Source organism: Motacilla alba, chromosome 2, assembly GCF_015832195.1.
Source record: "Motacilla alba alba isolate MOTALB_02 chromosome 2, Motacilla_alba_V1.0_pri, whole genome shotgun sequence".
NCBI lineage: Eukaryota > Metazoa > Chordata > Aves > Passeriformes > Motacillidae > Motacilla > Motacilla alba.
In genome coordinates this window covers 63,879,598-63,903,091 of record NC_052017.1, presented here as the reverse complement: position 1 = coordinate 63,903,091, position 23,494 = coordinate 63,879,598, and the positions used below count along the sequence as shown (strand labels likewise).

The following is a 23,494-nucleotide window of genomic DNA, read 5'->3' as shown; positions in this document are numbered from 1 at the left end:
GATAATTGCTGAGATTCTGGGTTTGATGGTTTTTCAAGTGAAGGTGTTAGAAGGAGAAGTCCTCAAAACAATGTGCGTACATCAGGAGTTATTTAGAAATTTAATTTCTTTATGACCTTGTTACTTGACAAGCCTTTGGTGAACTTCAGCTGTAGTTTCAGAATGTGGAAGTTTTGCTCAGGTCACTGGGAAGTGCAGAAACGGATGGGTTAGTAGTAAATCAATGTTAAGTGCATTTTTGTTGTGCATGTTCCAGAAGTTCAATGTTAAGTCCATTTTTGTCAGGCACGTTCCAGAAGTATAGGAATCCTTTATGAAGGATCCACCACCTTCTTATCTTACTCATCTGAATATTGCTATCTAAGGTCTGTCTTTGAGGTCTTTGCAAGGTTGCATCCCAGAGTATGCTGCTGACTGTGCTAATATATTTTTCTTTCAAGCTGGGGCTCCTCAGCAGAGTGACCGAATCAGTGAAAAACATTGTACCAGGATGGCTGCAGAAGTATTTCAATAAAAGGGAAGATAAATGTGTAGATATGAATGAATCTGCAAGCGAGGAAGAGAATCCAGTAAACTATCACCATGATTATGCAAATGAAGATGCCATGGTAATTGATGGGAGAGTCACGCCTGAATCAGCAAGAATTAATTTAGAAGGTATGTGAAGTATCATTTAGTATTCTGACCATCTGTATTTATTCACAGATTTCTAGTTTTGAATCTGCATTTCTAGGGGAGGCTGGAAGGAGCGTTTGGACAGAAAAAAAGCAAACAACAAAAAACCCCGCAACACCCAAACTAAAATGACCAACTTGCCAAAAAACCCCAAACCAAAATAACCCCACACATAGGAAAAACAAAGGAAAAAGCCTCAGTAACTCAGTTTTTAGACCTGGCTTAGCTTCAAAGTTTAAACATACTTACGGAGTGAACTACGGAGTTCACTTAGAGCCCTTGGAAGTCATGAGTTAACTTCAGGTACTCAAGTAGCCAAGTGCAAAATATTGGTAGCATTCTTTTTTGCAAGTGTGTTGGGTTACATTTTCTTTTTAAAGGATCTGGGAGGAAAGTTTATCTAATTGCTTAAGGTAGTAGAAGCATTAATTTGGTTTGTTGTCCTCAAAACAAAAGACCAAATGCTAGAATGCCAGAGGAGAATTCCTTCATATGTCCTGATTTTTTTTTTCTTTTCCTTTGGGCCTCTTCAATCAATTTATTATATTTCCTTGTTGGTTTAGTGGAGATGTGGGGAACTTTGTTTATGACATTATTATTTTTAAAATATTTTGTAACATTGTGTGGCATTGCTAGCTTGAGGTCTTTGGAAACTATTTGGATCCTTGGCGAAGAAGTTTACAACTCTTTCTATCATATTAAAATTAATCTGTGTTTTATATCTATGCCTCTCACTGTTTCTGTAGTACCCTGTGAATTTGCATATGCTCTCATTTGAGTTTCTCTTAAATTAGCATGTTTGGGAGCTCAGTTTTTAATTAGGTGAGAAACTTTGTCTGAGCACATGTACATAACCATCTGTGTGGACAGTCAGCTGCTTCTGTTGTTGGCAGAATGAAAAGTGATGAGGAAATACCTTTCTCACCAATGTTATCTAATTGTAAATAAGGAGCTTTACAGCTCTCTGTGTAGCTGTAGCTTGAGCATAAGTTTGTATAAAGGAATAGAGAAGGTTTTCATGAATGAGTAACATGTGTTGGCTTTCCTGAAGAATTGTGTGAAAGGACCTTTCAGTGAGAACAGCTGCACAGCAAACTTTCTAGCACCAAGAAATCAGGAGCAGATGGGACCCGCTAGAACCTTCAATAGCTTGTGTTGCAGTTTGTGGACAGTGTAGTTAATCTTTCTAGCTATAGTTAATAATTTTTTGTTGTTGTTACTGGTATTTTTATTTTAGAAAACCTGTTTCTTTGGCTCTGAGTTACCAATGTGCAAGAGCCTGTGTTCCTTTGCTTGGCCAGCCTTTGGTCTGATAACGCTTTCTTTCATCTCAAGACAGTCTTAAAAATCTACCAGCGCTTTGGAGAATTAATTACTAGCAGTGCAGTGCTTAGGAAGATTGAAGTAGCTAGTTTAAGCTTCAGCAGAAATGTCAGGATGATAGTGTCTCAAAAATCGTGGGAGGGACTGTAGGCATATGGATATCAGACAAGATGGCCATTAATTGCTATTCTGTTCATGTGGCAAGCTGGAGCTGTGAGACTACCTCTTGCAGGACACTGGCAGTGTTTACAGACCCTTTTCATGAGGAAAAAACGCCTGTCTTACAACTGAGGCTACGTTGCTTACTTGTCCTTTGTGCCAAAATGTCAAAAACTAATGGATAGGAAATAATTTGCCTGTAGCGTAACCTGATATGGTAGAATTTGGAAGGGAGGATGATGACACCAGAACAAGTAAACCTCTGAAAATCTTTGCAAATAGGTATTTTTATGTTACATATTCAGACTGACACCATTTTTTTACAAGAAAAAAGATAAAAACCGCAGAGTTGTCCATAACTTGTCATGTAATCTCAAATTTTGGAAAGCTTATTGTAAGCATTATCTGGAGGAGAAGGAATTTATAGATGTTTGATTTAGCGAAAGACACAGTTTAAGCGCTTGAGTGCAGGGTCAGATTTTGATGAAATTCAGAAAAATCCCATCCTTAAGTACTTCGTAATGCAACATTAATGCTTGCAAGCAGTGTTGCTGTTGTAATCAGACAGATGAAACCCTATCTGGGTGAGGAAGTTAAATTCGGCTTCTCTATTTTTGTGCATAGAACTTGGCAATAAGCGTGGCTGTTGATAGAAAACAGGTTTTGGCTTCTGTGAGCTTGTCTGTAGGGAAGCTGATTGTCTCACTGTTCTTGTTTAGAGCCATCCACGAGCAGGTCTGCACTGAACTTCTCGGATGTGTTAACAAGGCCCTCCCTTCACCGGAGCCATTTGAACTGCACCGTGTTGGATTCTGCAGTCCCGCACTGTCAGCCCTCCACATCTTCCACACTTGGCATTGGCAGTCCTGGGCTGTCCCTCGTAAAGGAAATAAAAGATTCTACCTCTCAGCATGATGATGATAACATCTCAACAACCAGTGGCTTCTCCTCTAGAGCATCTGATAAAGGTAATTTCTATGTTCCCTATTCGATTTGTCTGATAACATGAAGTACTTTATATTCTTTAATACTCCACCTTGCCTTAGCAAATAAAGTAGGAGAATGTCAGCTCTAGATGTTAGAATTAAATTTAATTTTTAGTATTTTAAAAGTATGTAATCCTGTCACCTTTTAAATATAACCATGCTTGGAATACATTTATGAGTCTGTTATATTCTAAAGAGTCAGTGCTGATAAATACAATTTTAGCTTGATTATCTGTAAATCTTGAATGGGCATAATAGGAGATGAAGATGACTTTCTGTAACTTGATAGCTGGGTTGGTTGCCTAGAAGGAGGATTGACTCAGAATATCTCACAGCTGGCTAAATATGAGTAAATATGGTTGAAAAATAAAAGCACAAGATAGTCTCGATTTTTTTTTTTTTTTTACCAGGAGTCAATAAAGCAACTATTTTGACTGAACAAGTTTGGGCTGCTTTTTTTTTTTTTTTTTCCTGTTCTTGGTAGAGGGCGTAATTTGTCAATACTTCCTTGTTTTTTGCCAAATTCAGTAAAGAAGGTACACCATTTTTAAGTAAAAACACCCCAAGACATTGTATTTATGTAGAATGTGACCTAGACCTAGGTGTCTCGCTGAGAAAGAGCAAAACAGCAAGTTTGCAAATTATTCTAGTTCCCTATATAAATGGGGATGGAGGTGTGCTCAGACAGTTCTCTGGAGACCATAGTTTGACAATTCAGAGTAGGTGTTGCCAGGGTGTAGCAATATAATCTGAGTTTGCTCGAACTTTCTGGTGCATCTCTATAAGGCATACAGAAAATAGGTGGTTAACTGTGTTAATTCAGCCTTTGGGTAATTTTTCAGGTTTAAGACCTGGTCAGTTCTGTCCTGTGCTGGTTTCCAACCCTCTACCAACATAGGAAAAACTTTGTATCATTAGAGATGCACCAGTGTTTATGCAGTTCCTTTATTTTACCATGAAATAAGAAAAAATAAAATTGTGTTGTATTGGAAATGTGCTGTTAACTTGTGAATGCTTATGAAAGATTGGTATTGGATCAATATTGAAAATACTGAAGGGTCATGTATTTGTAGTTCTGTGAACAGATTTTAGGTTTGTAGTTGGTACTTGGGTTTCATACCATATGTGAAATTATTCTGTTTGAAGAGCTTTGAAGGTTAGAGTGCCTGAGAAGTCAGTGTTAAGGGACCTTTTCATTTTGTGAGATGTTTTTGTAGAGAGCTCTGGAGTTTGTGTGATGTTTAATACTAAATTTCTCTATGTACACAAGGCATTTACATATGGCATTTGTCATTTTGGCAGATATCACCGTTTCAAAAAATACTTCGGCACCACTGCTCTGGTCCCCAGAGGCTGAAAGATCTCATTCCCTCTCACAGCATCCTGCATCTAGCTCTAAAAAACCTGCATTCAATTTGTCTGCTTTTGGATCACCCTCTCCTGTAAGTACTGCACAGTATTAGTTTTCGGTAAGTTGAATGTGTAGCCATTTTACTAACCACTTACCATAATACTTTTCTGTAGTCACTTGGAAACACTTCTGTCTTTAAGACAAGACAGCTTGGGGATTCTCCATTTTACCCAGGAAAGACCTCTTATGGTGGTGCAGCTGCAGCAGCGAGACCGACAAAAGTGCAGATTTCTGCTTACCAGGTATGATAACAGTAGTGCAGTGTGAGGGAAAACATAACTGAAATACAGAAGGGGGAGCTCCGCCAAAAAAGCTCTGAGCTGGGAACTTAACTTGAAAAATGTGGCAACAGTTCCTATCTTGCCCACTCAGCCTACAATTTCTGTTTCAATTCTTGTGTAACACTTTATGTAGAAATGCTTATTATAAAGCACGAGAATGACAGTAGCATCATAGTTTCTTGTATTAGGGAGTTTCTTGGGCGGTTTCTTGTATTAGGGGTTTCCTCTGTTATGTCTTCCAGAAATTTCCATTTTCTGCCATCATCTGCTTCTGACTGTATTATAGTAAAATAGCATGTGAATAATTATAGTGTTGGCATAACTTTAAAAACTTTGTTAATAGCAGCAAAAGTTACCTCCCTGATACTTGCCTGTAGATCTTACACAAGCACTTAAACTATGAACATACTGTGCATTTTTTAATTTAGTTTAGCATTTAGTAGTTAATAAAAGGCAAATTTGCTCATCCTTTGCAGTTCTGTTACTGAGAGGGAGGCATGCAGTCCTACATGCTACATATCATGATAAACAAAAAGATGCTCTTTATTTTACTGTCATTCAGATGGCTCCTGAGAAGAGCTGCTTGTCCCCAAGTGTTCTTTGTGGTCTAAAATGAACCAGCAAATTAAAAATCCTGATTGCTCTCAGTAACTAGAGTTGAATCTAAAAGCAAGTCCGTAAAATCTGATTTGGTTCTAATTTGTTTAAATAAGAATGCCCTTTGTTAAAAAACTAAAAAGTCAAAAGGAACTTTAAGGAACTGAAGATAAGTTTGCTGGACCTATTTTGGTGGTCTGTTTCTACCATGGAACAAGGGTACTCAATTTCCGGATTCAGGGAAATCTTGAACCTTATGGGTTTTCCTGACTTGGTGTTGAGTCAAACTTGAGAACATTTAAAATTTCTGTAAGCTAGAAGTCCTCTTTGGTCAGCTATTTTTATTTTTTACAAAAATTGTGGATTATGTTGAAAAGAGGAAGTAAATATTAGGCTTTTAAAGGAGAGACAAGCTTGTTTGTTGCTGCGTACAGCGAGTCTCACTTGCGTGTTCTGTGTGTTGTGTGATCTGCTTCCTGTCTTCACGTAGTCGTGTGGGAAGCATGACATGGTTACATAAGAGGTGTAACATAGTTATTTTAAAAAGTGGTCACACTGAGGTTTTTTTAAATTATTTTCAGTCATATGGTACAACATTGACTTTTTCAGTGTATTATTTTAGATCTGTTACAGTTCAAATCAGATCTTTATCTTTCTAAACAGAGTGAAAAGATCTGCAGTCTTAGGGGAAGGGAGGAAGCGAGAGAAGTAGAACTAGAAATTCATGATGATGATTGTATACTCTGGCTTAAGATGCCATGCTTATGCCATCATGAAACTCCAAGATCTGTTTTGTTACTGAAAGTACTTTCTACAGCACAAGCTTTTGCTTAATTTCTGTTTGCCTAATCACTGCTTCAGAGACCCTATGAGCCCAACAACTTCATTTTATGACCTTTTACATTTAAGGATTTCTTATGTTGCTTTATCCCATGTGCAAGATATGCGGGGCCCCACTTAAACTTCTGTATAGTCAGTGGAGTGTATTTTTCTTCTTCATGCCTTGAATGGTCAGTGAGTGCATTTTTCTCTGTCCTAATGAGAGTATTGGTTGTATCACCAGCGTAGCCGTAGGGCATGAAATACACACGTGTGTAACTCAGAATCCACCATCGTAACATAGGCAATGCTAATTTTTCAGCCACCGATAAAAAGACAAATGAAAGCTAAACAAGCAAACGTGCAATCCTATGGTGTGACAAGTTCCACAGCACGGCGCATCTTGCAGACATTGGAGAAGATGTCAAGCCCTTTGGCGGTAAGGGGCGCTCCTTTTAACATTTTATGCCATGTGTTTTAAAAACATAGCAAATGTGCTAGTATAGGATGAAGATGTTCCTTGATGTCATGTCTGCTTCAATTTATTGCACCTGTTTTTTTTCAACAGGATGCTAAAAGGATTCCATCTTCTGTTTCTAGTCCTCTGTCTTCTGTAAGTTGATCACAAGCCCCCTGTGTTTTTGTTGGATGGAACCCTCTTGTAGGGAAATAAAACATCCTTTAATTTTGGCCCTTTTTTCCCCTGTTAGCCTGTGGACAGGAGTGTGCTGAATGTGACTAGCTTCCAATCCAGACAAAACCAGGTAAGAACCAGTAACATGTTAAGCTGTGATAGGTGACTTTCTCTGCTTTACAGGTCTTAAAAGAAATGTCACAAAATTCAGTGACAGCACACACATGAATTCAGTGTGAGGTCCAGCTGCCTTGGCTATGTGGAAATTGCTAAAAGTGTCTTTTCAATCCACACTAGATGAAAGACTGTGAAGATTACTCATTATCTTTTTATGGTGGTGTGCTGATCTATCAAGAACAATGTCTCTAGAACACACAAAGTGGTTTTATCTTTGCCTGCAGCTTGGGGTTAAGTTGCATGACAACATTCTTGTTTCAGGAAAGCTTTCTCTTACGGAAATAACAAGAAATAGAAAAATATTGATTGATTGTTCAGATCTTGAGAAGATTTTCATGTTTATTTTAAGCAAAAATAAATGCTTCAATTTTTTATTACTGCTCAAAGGCAAGGAGAAAATTGGACAGTCATTAAATTTCGTTACTTTTGTAAATTTATGCTCCTAAATTCCTATTTGTAAGTAGCACAGAATTGTTTCCGTGGTAAATCATTATTTCCTTGGTTTTGTTTAAAAAATGTTGGAGTATTATATTTATTAAATTGTGAAACCACAAAAGGTCACTTATAGCTCCGGCAGCCAAAGGAACAAAAATGGTTCTTCTTCAATGCAAGCTTTTAATTTGCTGTTATAATGAGGAAGTGAACAGAATGTTTTTAAAAGTTTCTATGCTGTTGGCTTGGTTAGAAGTATAATTAATTCTGCAGCCACTAAGGAGTTTATAAACATCTCAGATTTTCTGTACTGTCTTTGGCCATATGATGAATTACAAGAATGTTGACAAGTAGAGCATGTAAGTTTTTTACCACCTCTTAAATATTATAATAATTGAATACAAAGCTGATAATAATTGAAAACAAAGCTGATATGGATTCTGCTTTAAAATGCAGAACCACAGCTGTGATGAGGCATTTAAAAAGATCTACCAGATTTGCAGCATAGACCCTGGCATTGGTCAGAAAGTGAATGTTGCATACAGCTGTCACTGGATAAAAATGGAGAAATTATCTGCTCATAATGCTAGAATTCATAAAATTTGGCAGAGAGAAAAGGTAGCCCTTGATGAAAAGAGAGGACAGGATTGTATGTGCCCAGAAGAGGGTTCTGTGTTTTCCTACTAAAGCGAATAAATGGTTGACAGGACACTTGGATAGTCAGGCAGAAGTTGTTCAGGTGGTTCTTTTTTTTTGTGGTATTCTTCTTATTTTGAGGATCTACACTAGACCGAATAATTCTTAGTGTATTGAACATGTAACTGTGTTCCTTTTTTTTTTTCTTGTTGTACATACCTGTTTCTCTAGTTTGATACCCTTTTGCAGTAATATCATGTGCCTGGCATGTGAAGATAAGGTAGCAGATGTAGTTTCCTGGATTTATGTGTGGCTTTTGGTACTGTCCCTCTTGCATCCTTCTGGGCAAGTTTTCCAGCTCTGGGATGAGCTGGTTGAACAATAGGACGCAAAAGGTTGCAGTGAATTTGTCTACATCTGGCTGGTGACCAGTCACCAGTGGTGTTCCTCAGGATCAGTTCTGGGGCCAGTGCTGTTCAAAATACCTCTCGGTGATCTGGAGGCACGAATTGAATGGCCCTTAGCAGGTTTGCTGATGGTATGAAACAGGGAGGTGCTGCTGACTCTCTTGAGAGACAAGAGTCCTTGCAGAGAGGTAGAGTGGAGCATTGGGCAGTCATCAGTGGGATGAAGTTTAACAAATCCAAATGCCAGATCGTCATCATTAAGACCGTGGGACTGAGTGCACCCTCGGGCAAGTTTGCAGGTGACACTGAACTGAGCGGTGCACTTGACACATGTGTGGGATGCCATCCCGAAGGACCAGGACAAGCTCTAGAAGAAGTGAGCTCATGTGAAGGTCATGCAGTTCTGCACCTGGGTTGGGGCACAACCATCTGTTGATACTAATTTAAATAGTAGGTACATCCTAAGTCTCACTCTTCTTATCACCAAGGCTACAGATGATTTGATATATCATGGGGCCTTTTTGGGTCTTCTTCTTTCTCTGTTCAGTTAAGCCAGTTTTGCAGATTATATAGTGCTTTCTGTTTAGCAATTTGCCTTTGTCTGTAAAAAAGCTTTCACAAGAAAAGTCAGACCAGTGCTTTTAAGAGCATCAAATGCAAATCTAAAGCATTGGAACATGCATTAATGAGACTTCTTTAAAAACATTTCACAATTTTTTTTTTTATTTAAGTGTAACTTCAAAGGAAAAAAAAGTAGGAAAAAAAGAAACCCGGAACCTGGTTTAACTCTGCTGAAGAGTTTCAGTATTAAATTAATGGATTAAGTCAGTAAAAAAAAAATCACGGTGAGGGCAGAGGAGGGGAAAGGATGGGAGCATATTATTGTAACATGAGTTATTTTGCTTTTAGGAATATAGTTTATTTTGTCTGTGAAGTAACTGCCAGAGTTTGACACAGGATTCCGTCAGACTTTGACTATTCCTGTAGCTTTTTGGATTTTATAACTGATTTTCTGGTGATTTCCTTCTGCAAGCTAAATATTTTCAACACTTCCACATAGTTTTCACTGGGTGCTGAGACTGGTGGGAGGTTTGTAGTTCTGTAACTTTTATCATCAGTCAATGCTGTGGTAAGTCAGGTGGGTGCAAGGATAAATTGATTGCTGCTTCCCTTTCAAAGGTGGATTCGCAACATCCTCCTGTCCAGAAACTTGTGACACCAAAGCCAATCTCCCTGACAGGGAGTCGGATCACGTATTTTAAACCATCTCTGAAATCAGCTACTAATTCCAGAAAAATTCACCAAAGGGTAGATACAGACCACCAAGTAAGCAAATTTTCATGTCCTAATCTGCCTGCTTCTTGCAAAATTGGAATGTGTCTAACCAGTCTACTAAGGTGCTCTTTTTTGCAAGAGCACCAATAGTATACTCGAGGTAAGCATTAAGAAAAGACAGTGGGAAGCATTGTGAAAGAGATATTGAGAGGTTTTATGAATATAATTGTATCTTTGGCATACTGAGTGGCTGGTTCTTATTTTCAGAATGTGGTGGTATGCTGCTGGGCCAGGGTTTTCGCAGTTAAAGAATATTAAAATACAGAAACACAAATTTCCTTTACATATGCTGCTGTTGAGAAAGGTGGTGGAACGTGCTGATGTTGCGTATAAAATGTTTTAGGTGAACTGTGGTCTCCAAGTGAGATTTCTAGCAATTACCAATTCAGATTGCTTTTTTAATTACCCATTCTGATCACTTTGGTGTTGATGGAGTCCTTGATAAACTTTCCTTAAAACAATACTGGTATCTCTTTCAGAAAAAAAGGCACCCGTGGTTTCAGTATCTGAATGTAAAAATGACCAGGTATAAATATATGGGCTGGAGATTAGGTGAATAGTCAGGGTAGTTAGGGAACAAGCTTAAGCAGATGAGGTGTATTTAGTGGTATAAATAAAATAACCAAAACAGCACAAAATATGTTTTTGGTTGTCTTCTCTTTGTGTTTTGTTTATAAATATATTCAGATAAATCTTGAAATAAATAAAACTTGTTTTGCAGGACATGATGGAAGAGAGTTTTCCTGCAGAAAAGGCTGTAAAATCATCTGAAAGGTATGACAAATCTATTCATTTAAAATGCTTGAAAGAAGAAAGCCCCTCTCCTTTGTCAGTACAGTCTGCATGCTTGCCTTCTTTTTGAGGGGTAGGAACGGTTCTCAGTACAAGGAATAGAAAAAGTGTAATAGTTGGTGTCATGAGAGTGTTTAACTACTTGTGCAACTTGGTGTTCATTAGGGGAGCAGCTATTAGTTTAAGGTAATTAAATAATTACTTGGAGTCTGAAGGCTTTTTTCCGAGGAATTTGTTTCTAAAAAATTCTTTATAATGTGAAATGTTTTACAGTTCAATGGTAATTATTTTTTGGGGGTTTTTTGTGGTGTTGTTTTTGGTTTTTTTGGGTTTTGTTCATTTTAGGTTTTATCTATTTATTTATTTATTTATTTATTCATACAAAAAGCTAGAGGAAGATTGTTTTTTAGTGTTGTTACATGACAAAGGCACTGTCTGCTCTGTGAGTTTCCATGAAAAACAGAAACCGTTTAGAGTCATCTGAAGACAAATGCCAGCTTGTCTCTGAAAAAAAAAATCCGGGAGAGTTCATAATTGTATTTCTTCTTGAGGACATTGTCTTGCATTATGCTGCTTGCTTGGCATAGAATGACTTGAGATAATATTGATGACTCTCCCTTCTGGGGAACTAATCTTTTGGGTGAATTAAGGCGCTGTGTGTTCGGAAGATACCCTTTTTTTGAGGATTCAAACCTTTCAAAGAACGGTATTAGGGATTCTGCTAATGTGTTGGCTCTGTGTTCATCTTCCAAGCAATTCTTACATTGCCTTGGGCATTCTTTGGCTTACAAAAAACCCCAAAGCCGACCCTTTGTTTTACAGTCTAGTAGTTTGACTTTACAGGAGCCATCTTTGGTTTTGGCAGAAGTGCTGTTAGGTTTTAATTGTGGGTATTCAAACAGTTCTAAGTTTTCTTTGGTGCAGTTCCTTAATACATGTAGAAGGGAGATCCAGGAAACTGATCCTGCTTTTGATTTGTTTCGCAAGTTTTACTGCTGTGTTTCTACTTTTGACTTTAGACTAGATGCTCCTTTTATTTTAACTCTTTTATAAAGCCAGTCTCTATTGATTGTCATATTGTGGAGTAGGAATACAAACTAATAAGGGCCTGAGTCTCTTCATGCAACTAACCTCCTTTTTACTTTGGTACATCTCTGTTCAGCCTAACAAAGGCTGTTTAGTTTTTAAACCAGTGTCAGAATTGTAGATTGGACTGACTTGCTTGAAGACAGAACTGTCTTTGCCCCTTAAAAGCTGACAAGTGTTAACAGAAAAGAGGAATATGGACTATCATAGACTTGCTGTAATTGTCTGAATAAAGGTTTATTTTGACATGAGATTTTATTTCATAATTCAAATTGATTGTCACTTTGGATTAGGGAAGAGTTGAGCATATGGCCTTAAGGATCTGGTTTCCTCTCAGTGGTTACAGTGCTGAACAGATGTTTGCAACTATCTGAGAGATTTAGACCAACTCTTTTCCTCAGTCCTCTAGAAACTTGGTATCTTCCAGTGTCATCCAATGTACTTTTGTAATGACTGACTGGCTGCAGGATAAGCTTGATATGGTAATTTTTTTCAAGGATCATAATGCCATGCTGCTTTTTATTGTCATTATTCCTTAGTTCACTTCTCTTTTGGGATGTGGGTTTGGTTTGTTGTTGTGGGGGGGGGTGTTGTGTGTGTGGGAAGGTGCACATTTGTTTGTTTTGAGGTTTTTCTTTTGGTTTTTGTTTTCCCTTCCCACTTAGATTAGGGAGTCTTTCTGATTTAGATCCAGGCTTTTGTAATCAACAGAGAAATGCCTTTGTATGCCTTACAAAAGGGATCTGTATTCATGTCTAAATAGACTTCTGGAATGTTGGCACACCCAAACACCTCTGCTGCTTCTTCTGATGGCCTCAGGAAAGCCAGAGCTACTTAAGAAGCTTCTGTCATATTTTCTTGCCACACAGGTTTAAGCCTCTCAATTCCATAAGAGCTGTTGGCGGCATTTCCTGTGCGCACACACATGCCCGCCCCCTGCCCGTATATTTTTAGTTATTCTTTTATGTCCTTTCAGAGATACATGCTCATCACACAGTCAGAGAACTGGCAGTCAAAATTTCCACTGTCTGGACTATTAAAAGCAAACATTAGAAAATAACAATCTAAATCAGTTCTTCTATTTCAGGTCTTCTGGCATAGTCATCATTCATTTATGGATGTTGTGACTGTTTTTTATGTATGTTATTCTCATTGCTGCTCTTATTCATCTTTTGCTGTTTAGAGCACCAGCTATTTACCAGCATTTAGGAACTTATGGGATGTTTTTTTCTGATTCTCATTAGCACACAACAGTTCTAGGATTAATAGAAATTAAAGGACAGTTCTAGGATTAATTGAAACAATTACTTGATAAATATTGGGGTTTTTCTCCTTTTTTTTTTTTCTTTCTTTTTAATCCCCTTCCCCAACTTATGTATTTTTATTCTGTTCCAGCAATTCGAGCTACCCCAAGCTTGATACTCCTGCATCCAACGGTCTGTCTTTAGGAGGAAGGATGGATAGTGCCTGTGGCAAGATGAGAAGGGAAAGGGAGCGATACTGTGCACCAAGACCTGGACAAAAACAACAACTGGTAAGGGTCTCTCAGGTTAATTGATCTCTTCTGTGATTACTGAGATAAACAGCTTCATTGCCCCGAAGTAATTTACAATATTGCCATTTCAGTTTTGTGGGTGTTTGGCTGTGGATTTCAGAGCAGGCTCCAGTTTAGTTATCTGTATAAATGCTTCAACTTTGGTTTTATATTTTTAAAATCTTCCATTGTATTATCTTGGATATTCTTCACGCTATAAAGTTTCTTATTAGTTGTTAAATGAATAAATTTGATAAGAGGTTTGTAGAGTTTTTAGAAAAGAATGAAGTGCCAAGTATTTTAAAAAAGGTGGGTTTATTTTGTTTTTTATATGTAAATCATTTAGAAAGGTATGAGCCAAGAGCCTGAAGCAGAAGACAGTGTTTTGCATGTTTGCTAATGATCATTCACAATTTTTGGCACTTGCAAAGTCATTGTGAAGGGCTTTTTTTCCTTGTTTTAATGGGGAAACTCCATTTAATGCAGTGGTAGTCACTGTTATCCCAAGGATTATTTTTCTGCCTGAGTGTTACATAAGTGGCCTACTACTAGATCTTAAATCTAAAGAGGTTAACTTGGTCTTTTGGCTGATGCAAAATGAAGAAGTAGTAAATGCTGGAGAATGTAACAGAAATGGTCTCAATATCAAGGTGTGATAGACTCTTCAGAGCAGATCTCTGAAATATATAATCTGTGGGGTACATGAAATGTCTGTAGTAGCAAAGTGCATCTCTGCTTAGTCACTTCTGAGTAGACATTGGTACTACGTCCAAATCCTGACTATTCCCATTTAAACTCTAACCAATCTAATCTTGGTAACCAAAGGGTTTAAAAGGCAAGGGTAAGAGCAGAAGCTTTTAAGGTACACTGATTTCTGAATTTTAAATTGGCATCCTGATACATGATACTGACTAGATTTACCAGAGTATGATCCTGTATGTCGCTCATCACAATTTCATTTTTGACTTTCTGTGCTTTGGTTTGGTTTGGGGGTTTTGGTACTCAAAGGAACACACATCCTTCTTAAAATACTATGTTTTTCCAAGTTCAAGCGACTTCAGAGACTTTGTCAGCTGTCCTACCTAATTTTGCAAGAGGAACACTTTCTTACTTGCCATGGAGTTGTGCTCTTAATTAAAGAGATAAGGGAATAATAGAATCCCAGAATGGTTATGTCATTCTAGATCTTTATTAACTAATGGAGAAAACCAAAAATAAATCTTATCTGCGCCCCTCTGTCTTCTGCTCAGGTAACAATTTTGAGCTTACTTTCAGTACTCTTACTGGACAGGTTGTGGATATAGTATCGCATAGAAACTTGCCTGCCATAAATAAAAATGACATGGCAGACTTATGTGGGAGGTTAGGATTCCTTTGGAAAACCTGCTTTGTCTACAGATCTCTGTGTTACATTTAACTTTGTTAATGGGCGGACAGGGTAAGATGGTAGTAGGTCTCGTGAAAAATAAAACCGAAAATTTACAACTTTTTAAAGAAAGAGAAAGACTGAAATCTAAAACTATTCTAAAGAAAGTAAAAAATTAGATTTTGCAGCTTCTTTAAAGAAGAAATTAAGCTAACAAAAACTAAAATTTGCACCTAGGAGATGGAGCAGGAAGAGCTACCTGAAGTACCCCTGCCCATCAGTACTGCATCGCTGCCGACATTCAGCTTCAGTTTCCCTGCCAGTAGTGCTGTCTCCTCATCACCCAGCATTGTTTCAAAAGCAGTGATGAACAAGGTAAATCTTTGCTGTATACTGTGAATACTTTTTCAGGGTGAATACATCCCCCTTGCCAAATGTTAACTTTTTCTGTGGTGCTCATGAAACTAAGCAAACTGAGTTTATAACCTGTTGAATTAAACAGGGTTTTATTCAGATTGGGGGGTGGGGAGGATGACATATTTTGATATGGCTTCTTCTAGCTTATACACTCACTTGCATGCTTTCTCTTATAACTCTTAGCTGTGGATCAGAAATATCAAACATCAGATTCCCCAGCTTCACTGCAGAATATCTGTTAGATAGTGAATTCAGGTAGCTGCTGTTCTTTCACTGGGATTTTTTTCTCTTAGATACAAACTTTATTCTTTTGAAAATGCAGGTACAACCAACAAGTAATGTTGGCAGTCCTACGTTTGTATTTTCATCTCCAATTGTGAAATCTACCGAGGTGGAAGTGCTACCTCCCTTGTCTGTAAGTAAAATAAATCCCAACATTTTCTCAAGGCTTTAGTAGAATACTGTGGAACAGTAAAGCAGAATTGACCCTGGTAAGGTGGCAAACAAATGTATGGATTTCTGATTTGTAATTTTTCACCCAGCACCCACCAAAAGTTTGAAGACTGGATTTCAGATTATTATTTGTATGTGAAACTTGATTAAACTTAACATCTAAAAAAACCCTCTCTTTTTTTATAGCAAATTAAGTTTACATTTAGTGTTCCTGTCGTAAAGTCATCAGAGCTTTCTGGATCCACTGATACACCAGTGACATCCATCCTTAGTCCAGGTAACGAAAATTTTAGCATTTCAAACATACAGTGTTAATTCTCTTCTTTTTTTTTTTGTATGTTAAAAAGTTAATCTGTCATTTCTAATCTTGTTAGAAATTCCAGGCAAAGTGTGTTTTCAGTGACAGGGTCTGCTTTTAGCCAGATTATAACTATAAACTCTTGTGAGTAAGGTTAAATTTTGAAGAATCTTATTTAAGAAGAATGAAACATGGAAATTCTTGTTTATAGCAAACATGAATGTATTCTAAGTGGATTTCTTTGTAAAAGGTGGGTTTTGTTTTATTTTTAAAGGTAGTGCCACTGTAAACAGCACCAGCAATAAGAAGGAAGAAGAAGAAGAATATGATGGGTTCTGCAAACCTGCTAAGTTCTTAAAGCAAGGAAGTGTGTTAGACATTCTAAAAAGCCCTGGTGAGATAATGAATTCTTTAAAAATATTTTGCAGAGAATATTCTTGAATATAGGTGCATTGATTTTTAACAAGCCCATCACAACAGCAACCAAAAAACCCCCAGACAATTTGTCACAGTTAAGGCAGTAAATACAGACTTAAATGCTACATCTGTTATGCTTCATGCCCCCTTCTGTTATAAGGGGTGTTCATTGCTGACAAGAAAACTGCAGCTCCAAACTGGATGAGTTGCTTCTCCTTTACATGTTAGGTTGTAATTTAAATATAAAAAGAATTAGTCAAAGAATCTGTGTTTTGTTTAAATAAATAAAATGTATGTCATTGGAAAGGAAATGTTTTTAAAATGCATTTCAAACATTCCTCTCTCACCTTCACCATCTCCAGAAATTAAGAATGATGAAGATAATTTCATTCCTAAAGGTGTTTTAGAAGTTGCATCTCTTTTGACCCTAAATGTTGACAGTTACTATGGGTTCAGATGTCAATTTTAAGTAGCAGGGGACTGTCTCACTTTAAAAAAAAGGTTTTCAAGTCATTGTGATAGTTTTCAACTGTTGAGTAAAATGTGTATATGAGTAAAATGTGTGTAGACTATGCTTTTTTGTTTTAGGAAAAAGGACTTAATTGAACTTTATCTTTCCCATAAGCTTTGAGATACAGCAGGACTTCTTATTACAAAATCTATGTACAACTTAAGGCAGTGCCTATTTTTATATTGCAAAGAGCCAAGTGCGAGAAAATACACTGTGTGTTTTGTCTAAGGAAAGACCTGTGGGTGAAGTGGCATTAGCTTTCTTTAGCAGTTTAACAGAATCAGGTTCTAAATCCACACTGTTCAAAGATTCCAATTCTAATATGAAAAAACAATCCCAAAGCAACAATAATATAACAATAAAAAGAGAAAGTCTTTATTTTAGCTATACACTTAAACTGTGCTGATATTTAAGATGTGTTGCTATAGCATTTTCCTTAGTGTTTCCATATTGGTGGTTCTTCTTTTCTGAAAAGTTTGCACTTTTAAATAGTTGCCCTGTGCCCAGTGCATTTTGAACCAAGTTTATAGGAAAAAAAAAATGGTGTGTTTGTCTTAATTTTTATTGCTTAATTATTACTCAGTATTTGTGGGGTAATACTGTGTGGATTGCTGCTCCAAGTATACTGCTGTACAGCTACTAAGTAAATGTGAGTCATGTACTATGGTAGAAATAGCTTTAGAAATTTGATTTGATTGGGCATGGTGTCTTAAAATGAAATTGGAGTCTTTCCAGTCAGTGACAGATCATCAGCTTTCAGTACTGTTTGTTTATCCTTGTATCTACCAGTGTAGTGGCAGATACAAATGAAATTTGTATTTAAAACTTTCTTGGAAGTGAAGAGTTAAATCAAGCTTTAAATAAGCGTTCTGTTATGTCCCAGCTCAGGATATGAAATTTCATCCCTTTAGATAAGATTTCCATGGACTTCCTCTTGCAGTTAGATGGAATGTATACTTGTAACCATTGGCACTAGGTTTAGATTTGTGCTGTCTACTATTATAAGTAACTTCCATGTAGCCAAGGTACAGCTTCATCAGTAAGAGCTCTCCTTTTTCTTTTTTTTAAACTAGGCTTTATGTCTGGGAAAGCACCCTCCTGTTCATCTGCACAGCCTGTTACGAGCACAGTAGTCTATACAAGGCCTGCAATAAGTAGTTTTTCTGCAGGTAAAGACGCCTCTAAACAAGCGTCCTCGTTTTGGCAGTCTGACACACATGACCCGTGTCTGCAGAACAAAACCACAGATGGCAAATGTGTAACATGTGAAGCTGCTAAAGTGTCCACTGTTGAGAGTACGAAGCAGACGATCAGTGTGAGTCCGTGTGTCTCCTCCAAGACAACAGTGCCCACAGCGGCGACACTGGGCTTCGAAGACAAATTTAAACCGGCACCCAACACGTGGGATTGTGATACCTGTCTGGTCCACAACAAACCTGAAGCTACGAAATGCATAGCATGTGACACACCAAAGCCTGGAACAGGAGTGATGCCTGCTCTGACAATGCCAGTTGTCACGGACAGCTCGGTGACAGTGACATCCACCTCCGGCAGCACTGGCACAACAGTCACTCTGGGGTTTGGAGACAAATTTAAACAGCCGAAAGGCTCTTGGAACTGTTCAGCGTGCCTTCTACAAAACAAGGCAGAAGACAGCAAATGTGTAGCTTGTCAGTCTGAGAAACCAGGTTTGCTCTTTTCTTCTCTGTTGTTTCAGTCTTAGTCTATGAGCATTTTTTAAGGAATAAAATATGTTGCATATAAAAAATACTTTGAGCAGCATGGCTGTATGCCAGGCAAGATGGATTAGTGGCTCTCTGCATGAGTGGTTGCCGGCACTTTAGAGGTCTCAGCCCAGATTCCAGTCTGTCACATGGGTTGAACTGATTGTGAAATGTGTTCGTGCAGAGCTGAATTGAAGCAAATATACCCTGCTTTACAGCTAGTGAGGAAAGATGACTAAAATGGATTCTTGATTAACTTAAAACCATTTGACTCATTTTCGTTGGGGAAAAATGTGAGCTCCTTGCAAGGAGCTAAAAACTACTGAATTTCTTGGGGTTTCATTTTCCTCTTTCAAAACATAGGTAGAAGCAGTATTTGCACAACATGGCTTAAAATGTCTCCAGTCAGCATTTGTGTGGAATTGAGCAGAGGCATGAAGCCAGATTTCAAGTCAGTGTAGTTTTTAACTAGTTGTCTTGTGCTAAAACAGAACCATATGTTCAAAATTGCAAAGTTACAATATGTTTGTCAAGGGGATGAGTGAAGCAGGTAAAATGGGAGGACATAAATTCGCCGGATGAGCTGTGGAAAAGAAGAGCCATTCCTGTCTAGGAAACGTTACTGCTTTGAATTTGAGAAATTGCCTTGTGTCTTTCTCTTGCATGCCACCCTCAGTGGTTCATTGTCGATGAAGAGTGCAATTATGTGATGCTTTTGTTCCTTTGGGATGTCTGCTTCACTCCTGACACTTGTGGAGCTCAAGTTTGCTCTTGGGGTGCAGCATCAAGTGCCATCTTTTCCGTTACAGGGGAGATAAGTCAGAGGGCAAGTGTTGGATTTCACACCTCAGCAGCAGTAGGTTTCTGCTGCTGTTGAAGGCAGTGTAGCTTGTGTGGTGGACACAGAGTTGTGGGTTTGGAAGCTTTCAGTTCCTTTTTTTCTTTTGTTACTATATAGTTTGAATGTGTCCTGTCCTTGTGACTTGCTGATGAATCATTCTAGTGAATTCTCACCCTTGCATCACTTGACAGTGATCATTAACTCGAGCGATGATAAGTTTGACTACCGGTAACTGGTGTCACCAGGAATTCTTTTAGTAGTTCTAGTTCAATACAGCACCTGTAATTTACATCTGAAATCGGCTGTGTTGCTGTATTTTATGAATTGCAGTTGCCATTTAAATCACTGGTTCAGTTTGTTCTTAAATTCATATATAGATTATAAAGAAGGATCCAGGTGTTCACATTCTCAGATTGTGTTTGACTCAAATCAATTTGTAGCTTGATGTTTTTTTACTGTTCCACTTGTGTGCTTTGCAATTTAGTGAGCAAACCTTCTTAAAAGGTTTGTGTATGATTTAAGCAGGATGATTAACTATCTTGCTTCTTTTTCAGGGAGTTCAGTGCCTGTGACCAGTAGCAGTGTTTCTGCATTTTCTGCTTCTTCTGGAGGTTTTCTGGATTTAGACAAATTCAAGATGCCTGAAGGAAGTTGGGAATGTGAGAGCTGCTTGGTCCAAAACAAAGCAGAAGCCACAAAATGCATAGCCTGTCAAAGTGCGAAGCCAGGCACCACAGCAGAGCTCAAAGGTAATACTGAGAAGAATAAGGATGTGCATTCTGCAACTTTTTTGCTTTTTAAAATTTTTTTTAAGTACAGTGATTTTTCCTTTGAGTATGGCAAAACAGTCCATTTGTTGTTTAGGAATGTTGCTTAAATAAGATTGTGTGCATACATTTCCACACCCATTTTCCAGATAAGGATTGCGTTTTTCAGAGGAAAGCTTGTGTCAGTGACATAGTTGTTTGTTTCAAGCCCTTATGTGTGTTGTTCATTTAGAGTTTAGACAAAAACCATGGTCTTTCAAAGAGCTCAGCAGTGTGCCTTTCCTAGCCAGGTGCTGCACAGAAGAGCACCATGGCAAAAAGATATGTGTAGAGAGAAAGTGTGGAGTTTCCTTACTTGTCTGCATGTGCAGGGGGTGTTTTGTTGTACAGTTTTGACTCTGGGAAAGCTCAAGATGAGAATCCCAGCCATGTAGCTAAAGCCTGCATGTATTACATCATATATTGCAAACTTGACATTGTGGCTTATTTCTGCAGGTTTTGGTACAGCTACTGTGTCTACAAATGCTGCAATGCCATCATTTACATTTGGTGTCCCGTTATCGTCCTCTGAATCTTCTCAAACGTTAAGTAGCACAGGAAATTTTAAATTTGGAGAACAAAGTAGCTTTAAGTTCGGCATTGCATCCGAATCTGCATCGTCCACCACTGTGACTGGAGGATTTAAGTTTCCTACTGCTTCAGGGAACTTCAAATTTGGAGTTTCTTCCTCAGACTCTAAATCAGAAGACAGCAAAAAAGAAAGTAAAAGTAACAGTTTTACCTTTGGACTTCCATCGACAAGCAGTCCTGCTCCTTCAACATTTCAGTTTGGAACAACAAGTCTGGGGCAGCAGGAAAAAAAAGAGGAACCAGTTTTGGGAGGTTTTGGTTTTGCTACAAGTTCTACTTCTTCCATAGCTACTAATGAGAATAAAACTGGAGTCGGTGGCTTCACTTTTGGAACTGTGGCAGAAAAGGATGCAGCATCACCTGCTTTGCCATTTAAGAAATCAGATGAGAAAAAAGATGAAACTGTTTCAACGAAGGGAGGCTTTTCTTTCGGCAGTGTGGAGTCTGCACCTGCCTCACAGTTTGTTTTGGGAAGGGCAGAAGAGAAGCAGGACTCTGTCACTTCTGCTGGTCCGTTAGCATTTGGAAAGAAAGCTGACAATGAAGAGTTAAAGACACAGCCTATCTTTTCATCTGGGACAGCTGAACATACCAAAGAGGAGAGCACGGCAAAACCTGTATTCAATTTTAGTTTTGGTAAACCACCAGAAAAGGAAAATGAGCAGGCAAAAGCACCTTTTGCCTTTGGGGCACCAACCAGTACTTGCGGTAAACAGAACATCTTTTGCCTTCACTTCTCTGCTTGTGTTTATGAAATAATACCTCTGAGGCTGCACTGGACAACATCTATGGGATTGATACACTACCTGCAGCCTGTCTTTAGTTCTAGTTGTTGATGTGTAGGCAATATGTGGCAATTTTTTTTGTAGATTTCAGTGAGTTTTAGTACTATGTTTAGACAAAAAAAAAAAAATTTGCCGCAACTTAATGAACCTGTATTGCTGCTTGTGTAAGCACAAAAGTTGTACTGTCTCGGTAGTAGCAGCTCAGTTGGTGATAAAAGGTGTAATATGGTGCAGTATAGAGGCCTCATACTAGTGCTGTTTTTTATAGTGAAAGGGAAGAAGAGAGGGAATATCTTCTTTCCATCTACTTGCAGCTGTGCCTCAGTTTTTCTACTGCTATAAAGGTGCAAAAATCAGTTCACAGATAATGCACAGTTTTGTATCCTTTAATTCGTTGAAAGTTTGCAGTGGAGGATTAAAGTTTTTCAGTGATGGTTGCTGTGTGAAAAGTTCTTTGTTGTTAAACTCCATTTGTGTGACTTAGCAGTAACTGTGTTTTGTCCTTTCAGATCAAGGAGCATCCTTCAGCTTCTTGAGCTCCAGTTCCTCCAGCACAGTGGTACCCACCACTTCAGCCAACAGCAGCAGCGTGTTTGGCAGCACCCTCTCTTCCTCAAACCCTCAGCCAGTTCCCACTCCCTTTGTGTTTGGACAGCCCAGCAACACTGTGACCAGCTCTGTTTTTGGCAATCCTGCAGAATCTGCAGCATCTCAGTCATTTGGCTTCTCTCAAGAGAACAAACCAGCAACCACATCTTCCAGCACTGGCTCGACTCTTACTCCATTTCTCTTTCGTTCAGGAGAGAGTAGTACCAATGCACCAAATTCAGGATTTACTTTTGGAGCCACAACTACATCAAATTCAACAGGTATGTTTTAAATAGCTGCTCTTCTAATTTTCTCATTTGATTTTATGTAGTAGACTAAGGAGATACTGTTTCATGAATATTTTGCTTTGGAAAATGTGCAGGCTAAATGCATAGATGTAGAGGAAGATACTGAGGATATATATTCAGCAATGTTCATTTGGGCTCATTTTTCTTCAGTGTGGAAAATACAGTTTAGGAATGAACTGGCACCACAGTTGTTTTATGTAAAGGACAAAGCTTTAGTGGATTTCAATTTGTACGGGAGCTTTTCACCATGGGAATGATAATTTCTTTCTTCAGTCACTGTTAGTCCAGTGTTTACAGTTACAAGTCAATGAATTACAACTTTCCTGCTTTTGCGCTTCTATACGTAAAACTCTGGATTCCTGGAAATAATGTCAAGCTTTGCCAAGTCCTTCCTTGACAAGTAGATATAAAGGGAGTACTTCAACATGCAATTAATGCTTCTTAAGGGTTGGTTTCTACTAAGGAGCATGGCCAGTGCATGTTAATTTTCTAGGAACTTAGAGAAGGCAGCAGTAAGAAATAGAGTTTCTTCATGTTTTATGTGTGTTACTCCACTGCCTGAATTGCATGAACAAATACATGACTAAATATACCAAATTATCTGTATTCCTATGAGCCATGCAGGGTGTTGGAAATAAGATTGACTCTGTAAGGGAAAGACTTAATCTAGTTTGATCATGACAGCTTAACTTAGTCACAAAGGTTTAATTTGCACACTTCTTTGTGGATCAGAAACAGAGAAAACAGTTCTAAATGACAGCAACCAGTAAATAAATTTAAACTGCTTACATTCGATACAATTTTGTTTTTATGACACCATATTTCAAACATCTTCACAAATTCAGAAACCTAAGTTTTACCATGTATCTCATCTTGGGAAGAAAGTCAGCCATTCCAGGTTGTGGTGCAATTAGAGGGTATTTCCTGTTGCATGAGCATTAGTAATGCTGTTTAAAATGCTCCTTTGGCATAGCAGATCTGCCATGGACTTTCAGAGTCACTGTTCAGGTGCATTTCATTATTTCTGCCATGCAGCTCAGCCATTGGGCTGGTTCTTTGTTGATGATAGGTAGATAATTACTCTGCTAAACCAAGATTTGAGATT

The 23,494-nt window shown here is 38.1% G+C and overlaps 1 protein-coding gene across 2 annotated transcripts in view; it reads left to right on the top strand.

Moving 5' to 3' along the window:
• The window catches only part of NUP153 (nucleoporin 153), a 45,994-nt gene that overhangs the window by 17,027 nt on the left and 5,473 nt on the right, over window positions 1-23,494 (top strand). The window contains exons 2-19 of one of the 2 annotated variants that reach the window (XM_038127040.1): window positions 441-657; window positions 2,877-3,125; window positions 4,446-4,585; window positions 4,668-4,796; window positions 6,574-6,690; window positions 6,820-6,864; window positions 6,962-7,015; window positions 9,717-9,863; window positions 10,594-10,646; window positions 13,146-13,284; window positions 14,888-15,025; window positions 15,390-15,482; window positions 15,707-15,797; window positions 16,093-16,212; window positions 17,820-18,434; window positions 19,866-20,060; window positions 20,574-21,416; window positions 22,003-22,362. In XM_038127040.1, the coding sequence (XP_037982968.1) occupies window positions 441-657; window positions 2,877-3,125; window positions 4,446-4,585; window positions 4,668-4,796; window positions 6,574-6,690; window positions 6,820-6,864; window positions 6,962-7,015; window positions 9,717-9,863; window positions 10,594-10,646; window positions 13,146-13,284; window positions 14,888-15,025; window positions 15,390-15,482; window positions 15,707-15,797; window positions 16,093-16,212; window positions 17,820-18,434; window positions 19,866-20,060; window positions 20,574-21,416; window positions 22,003-22,362 (3,745 nt within the window). The remainder of the gene's footprint in view (window positions 1-440; window positions 658-2,876; window positions 3,126-4,445; window positions 4,586-4,667; window positions 4,797-6,573; window positions 6,691-6,819; window positions 6,865-6,961; window positions 7,016-9,716; window positions 9,864-10,593; window positions 10,647-13,145; window positions 13,285-14,887; window positions 15,026-15,389; window positions 15,483-15,706; window positions 15,798-16,092; window positions 16,213-17,819; window positions 18,435-19,865; window positions 20,061-20,573; window positions 21,417-22,002; window positions 22,363-23,494) is intronic. The other variant, XM_038127041.1, reaches the window with a different exon arrangement.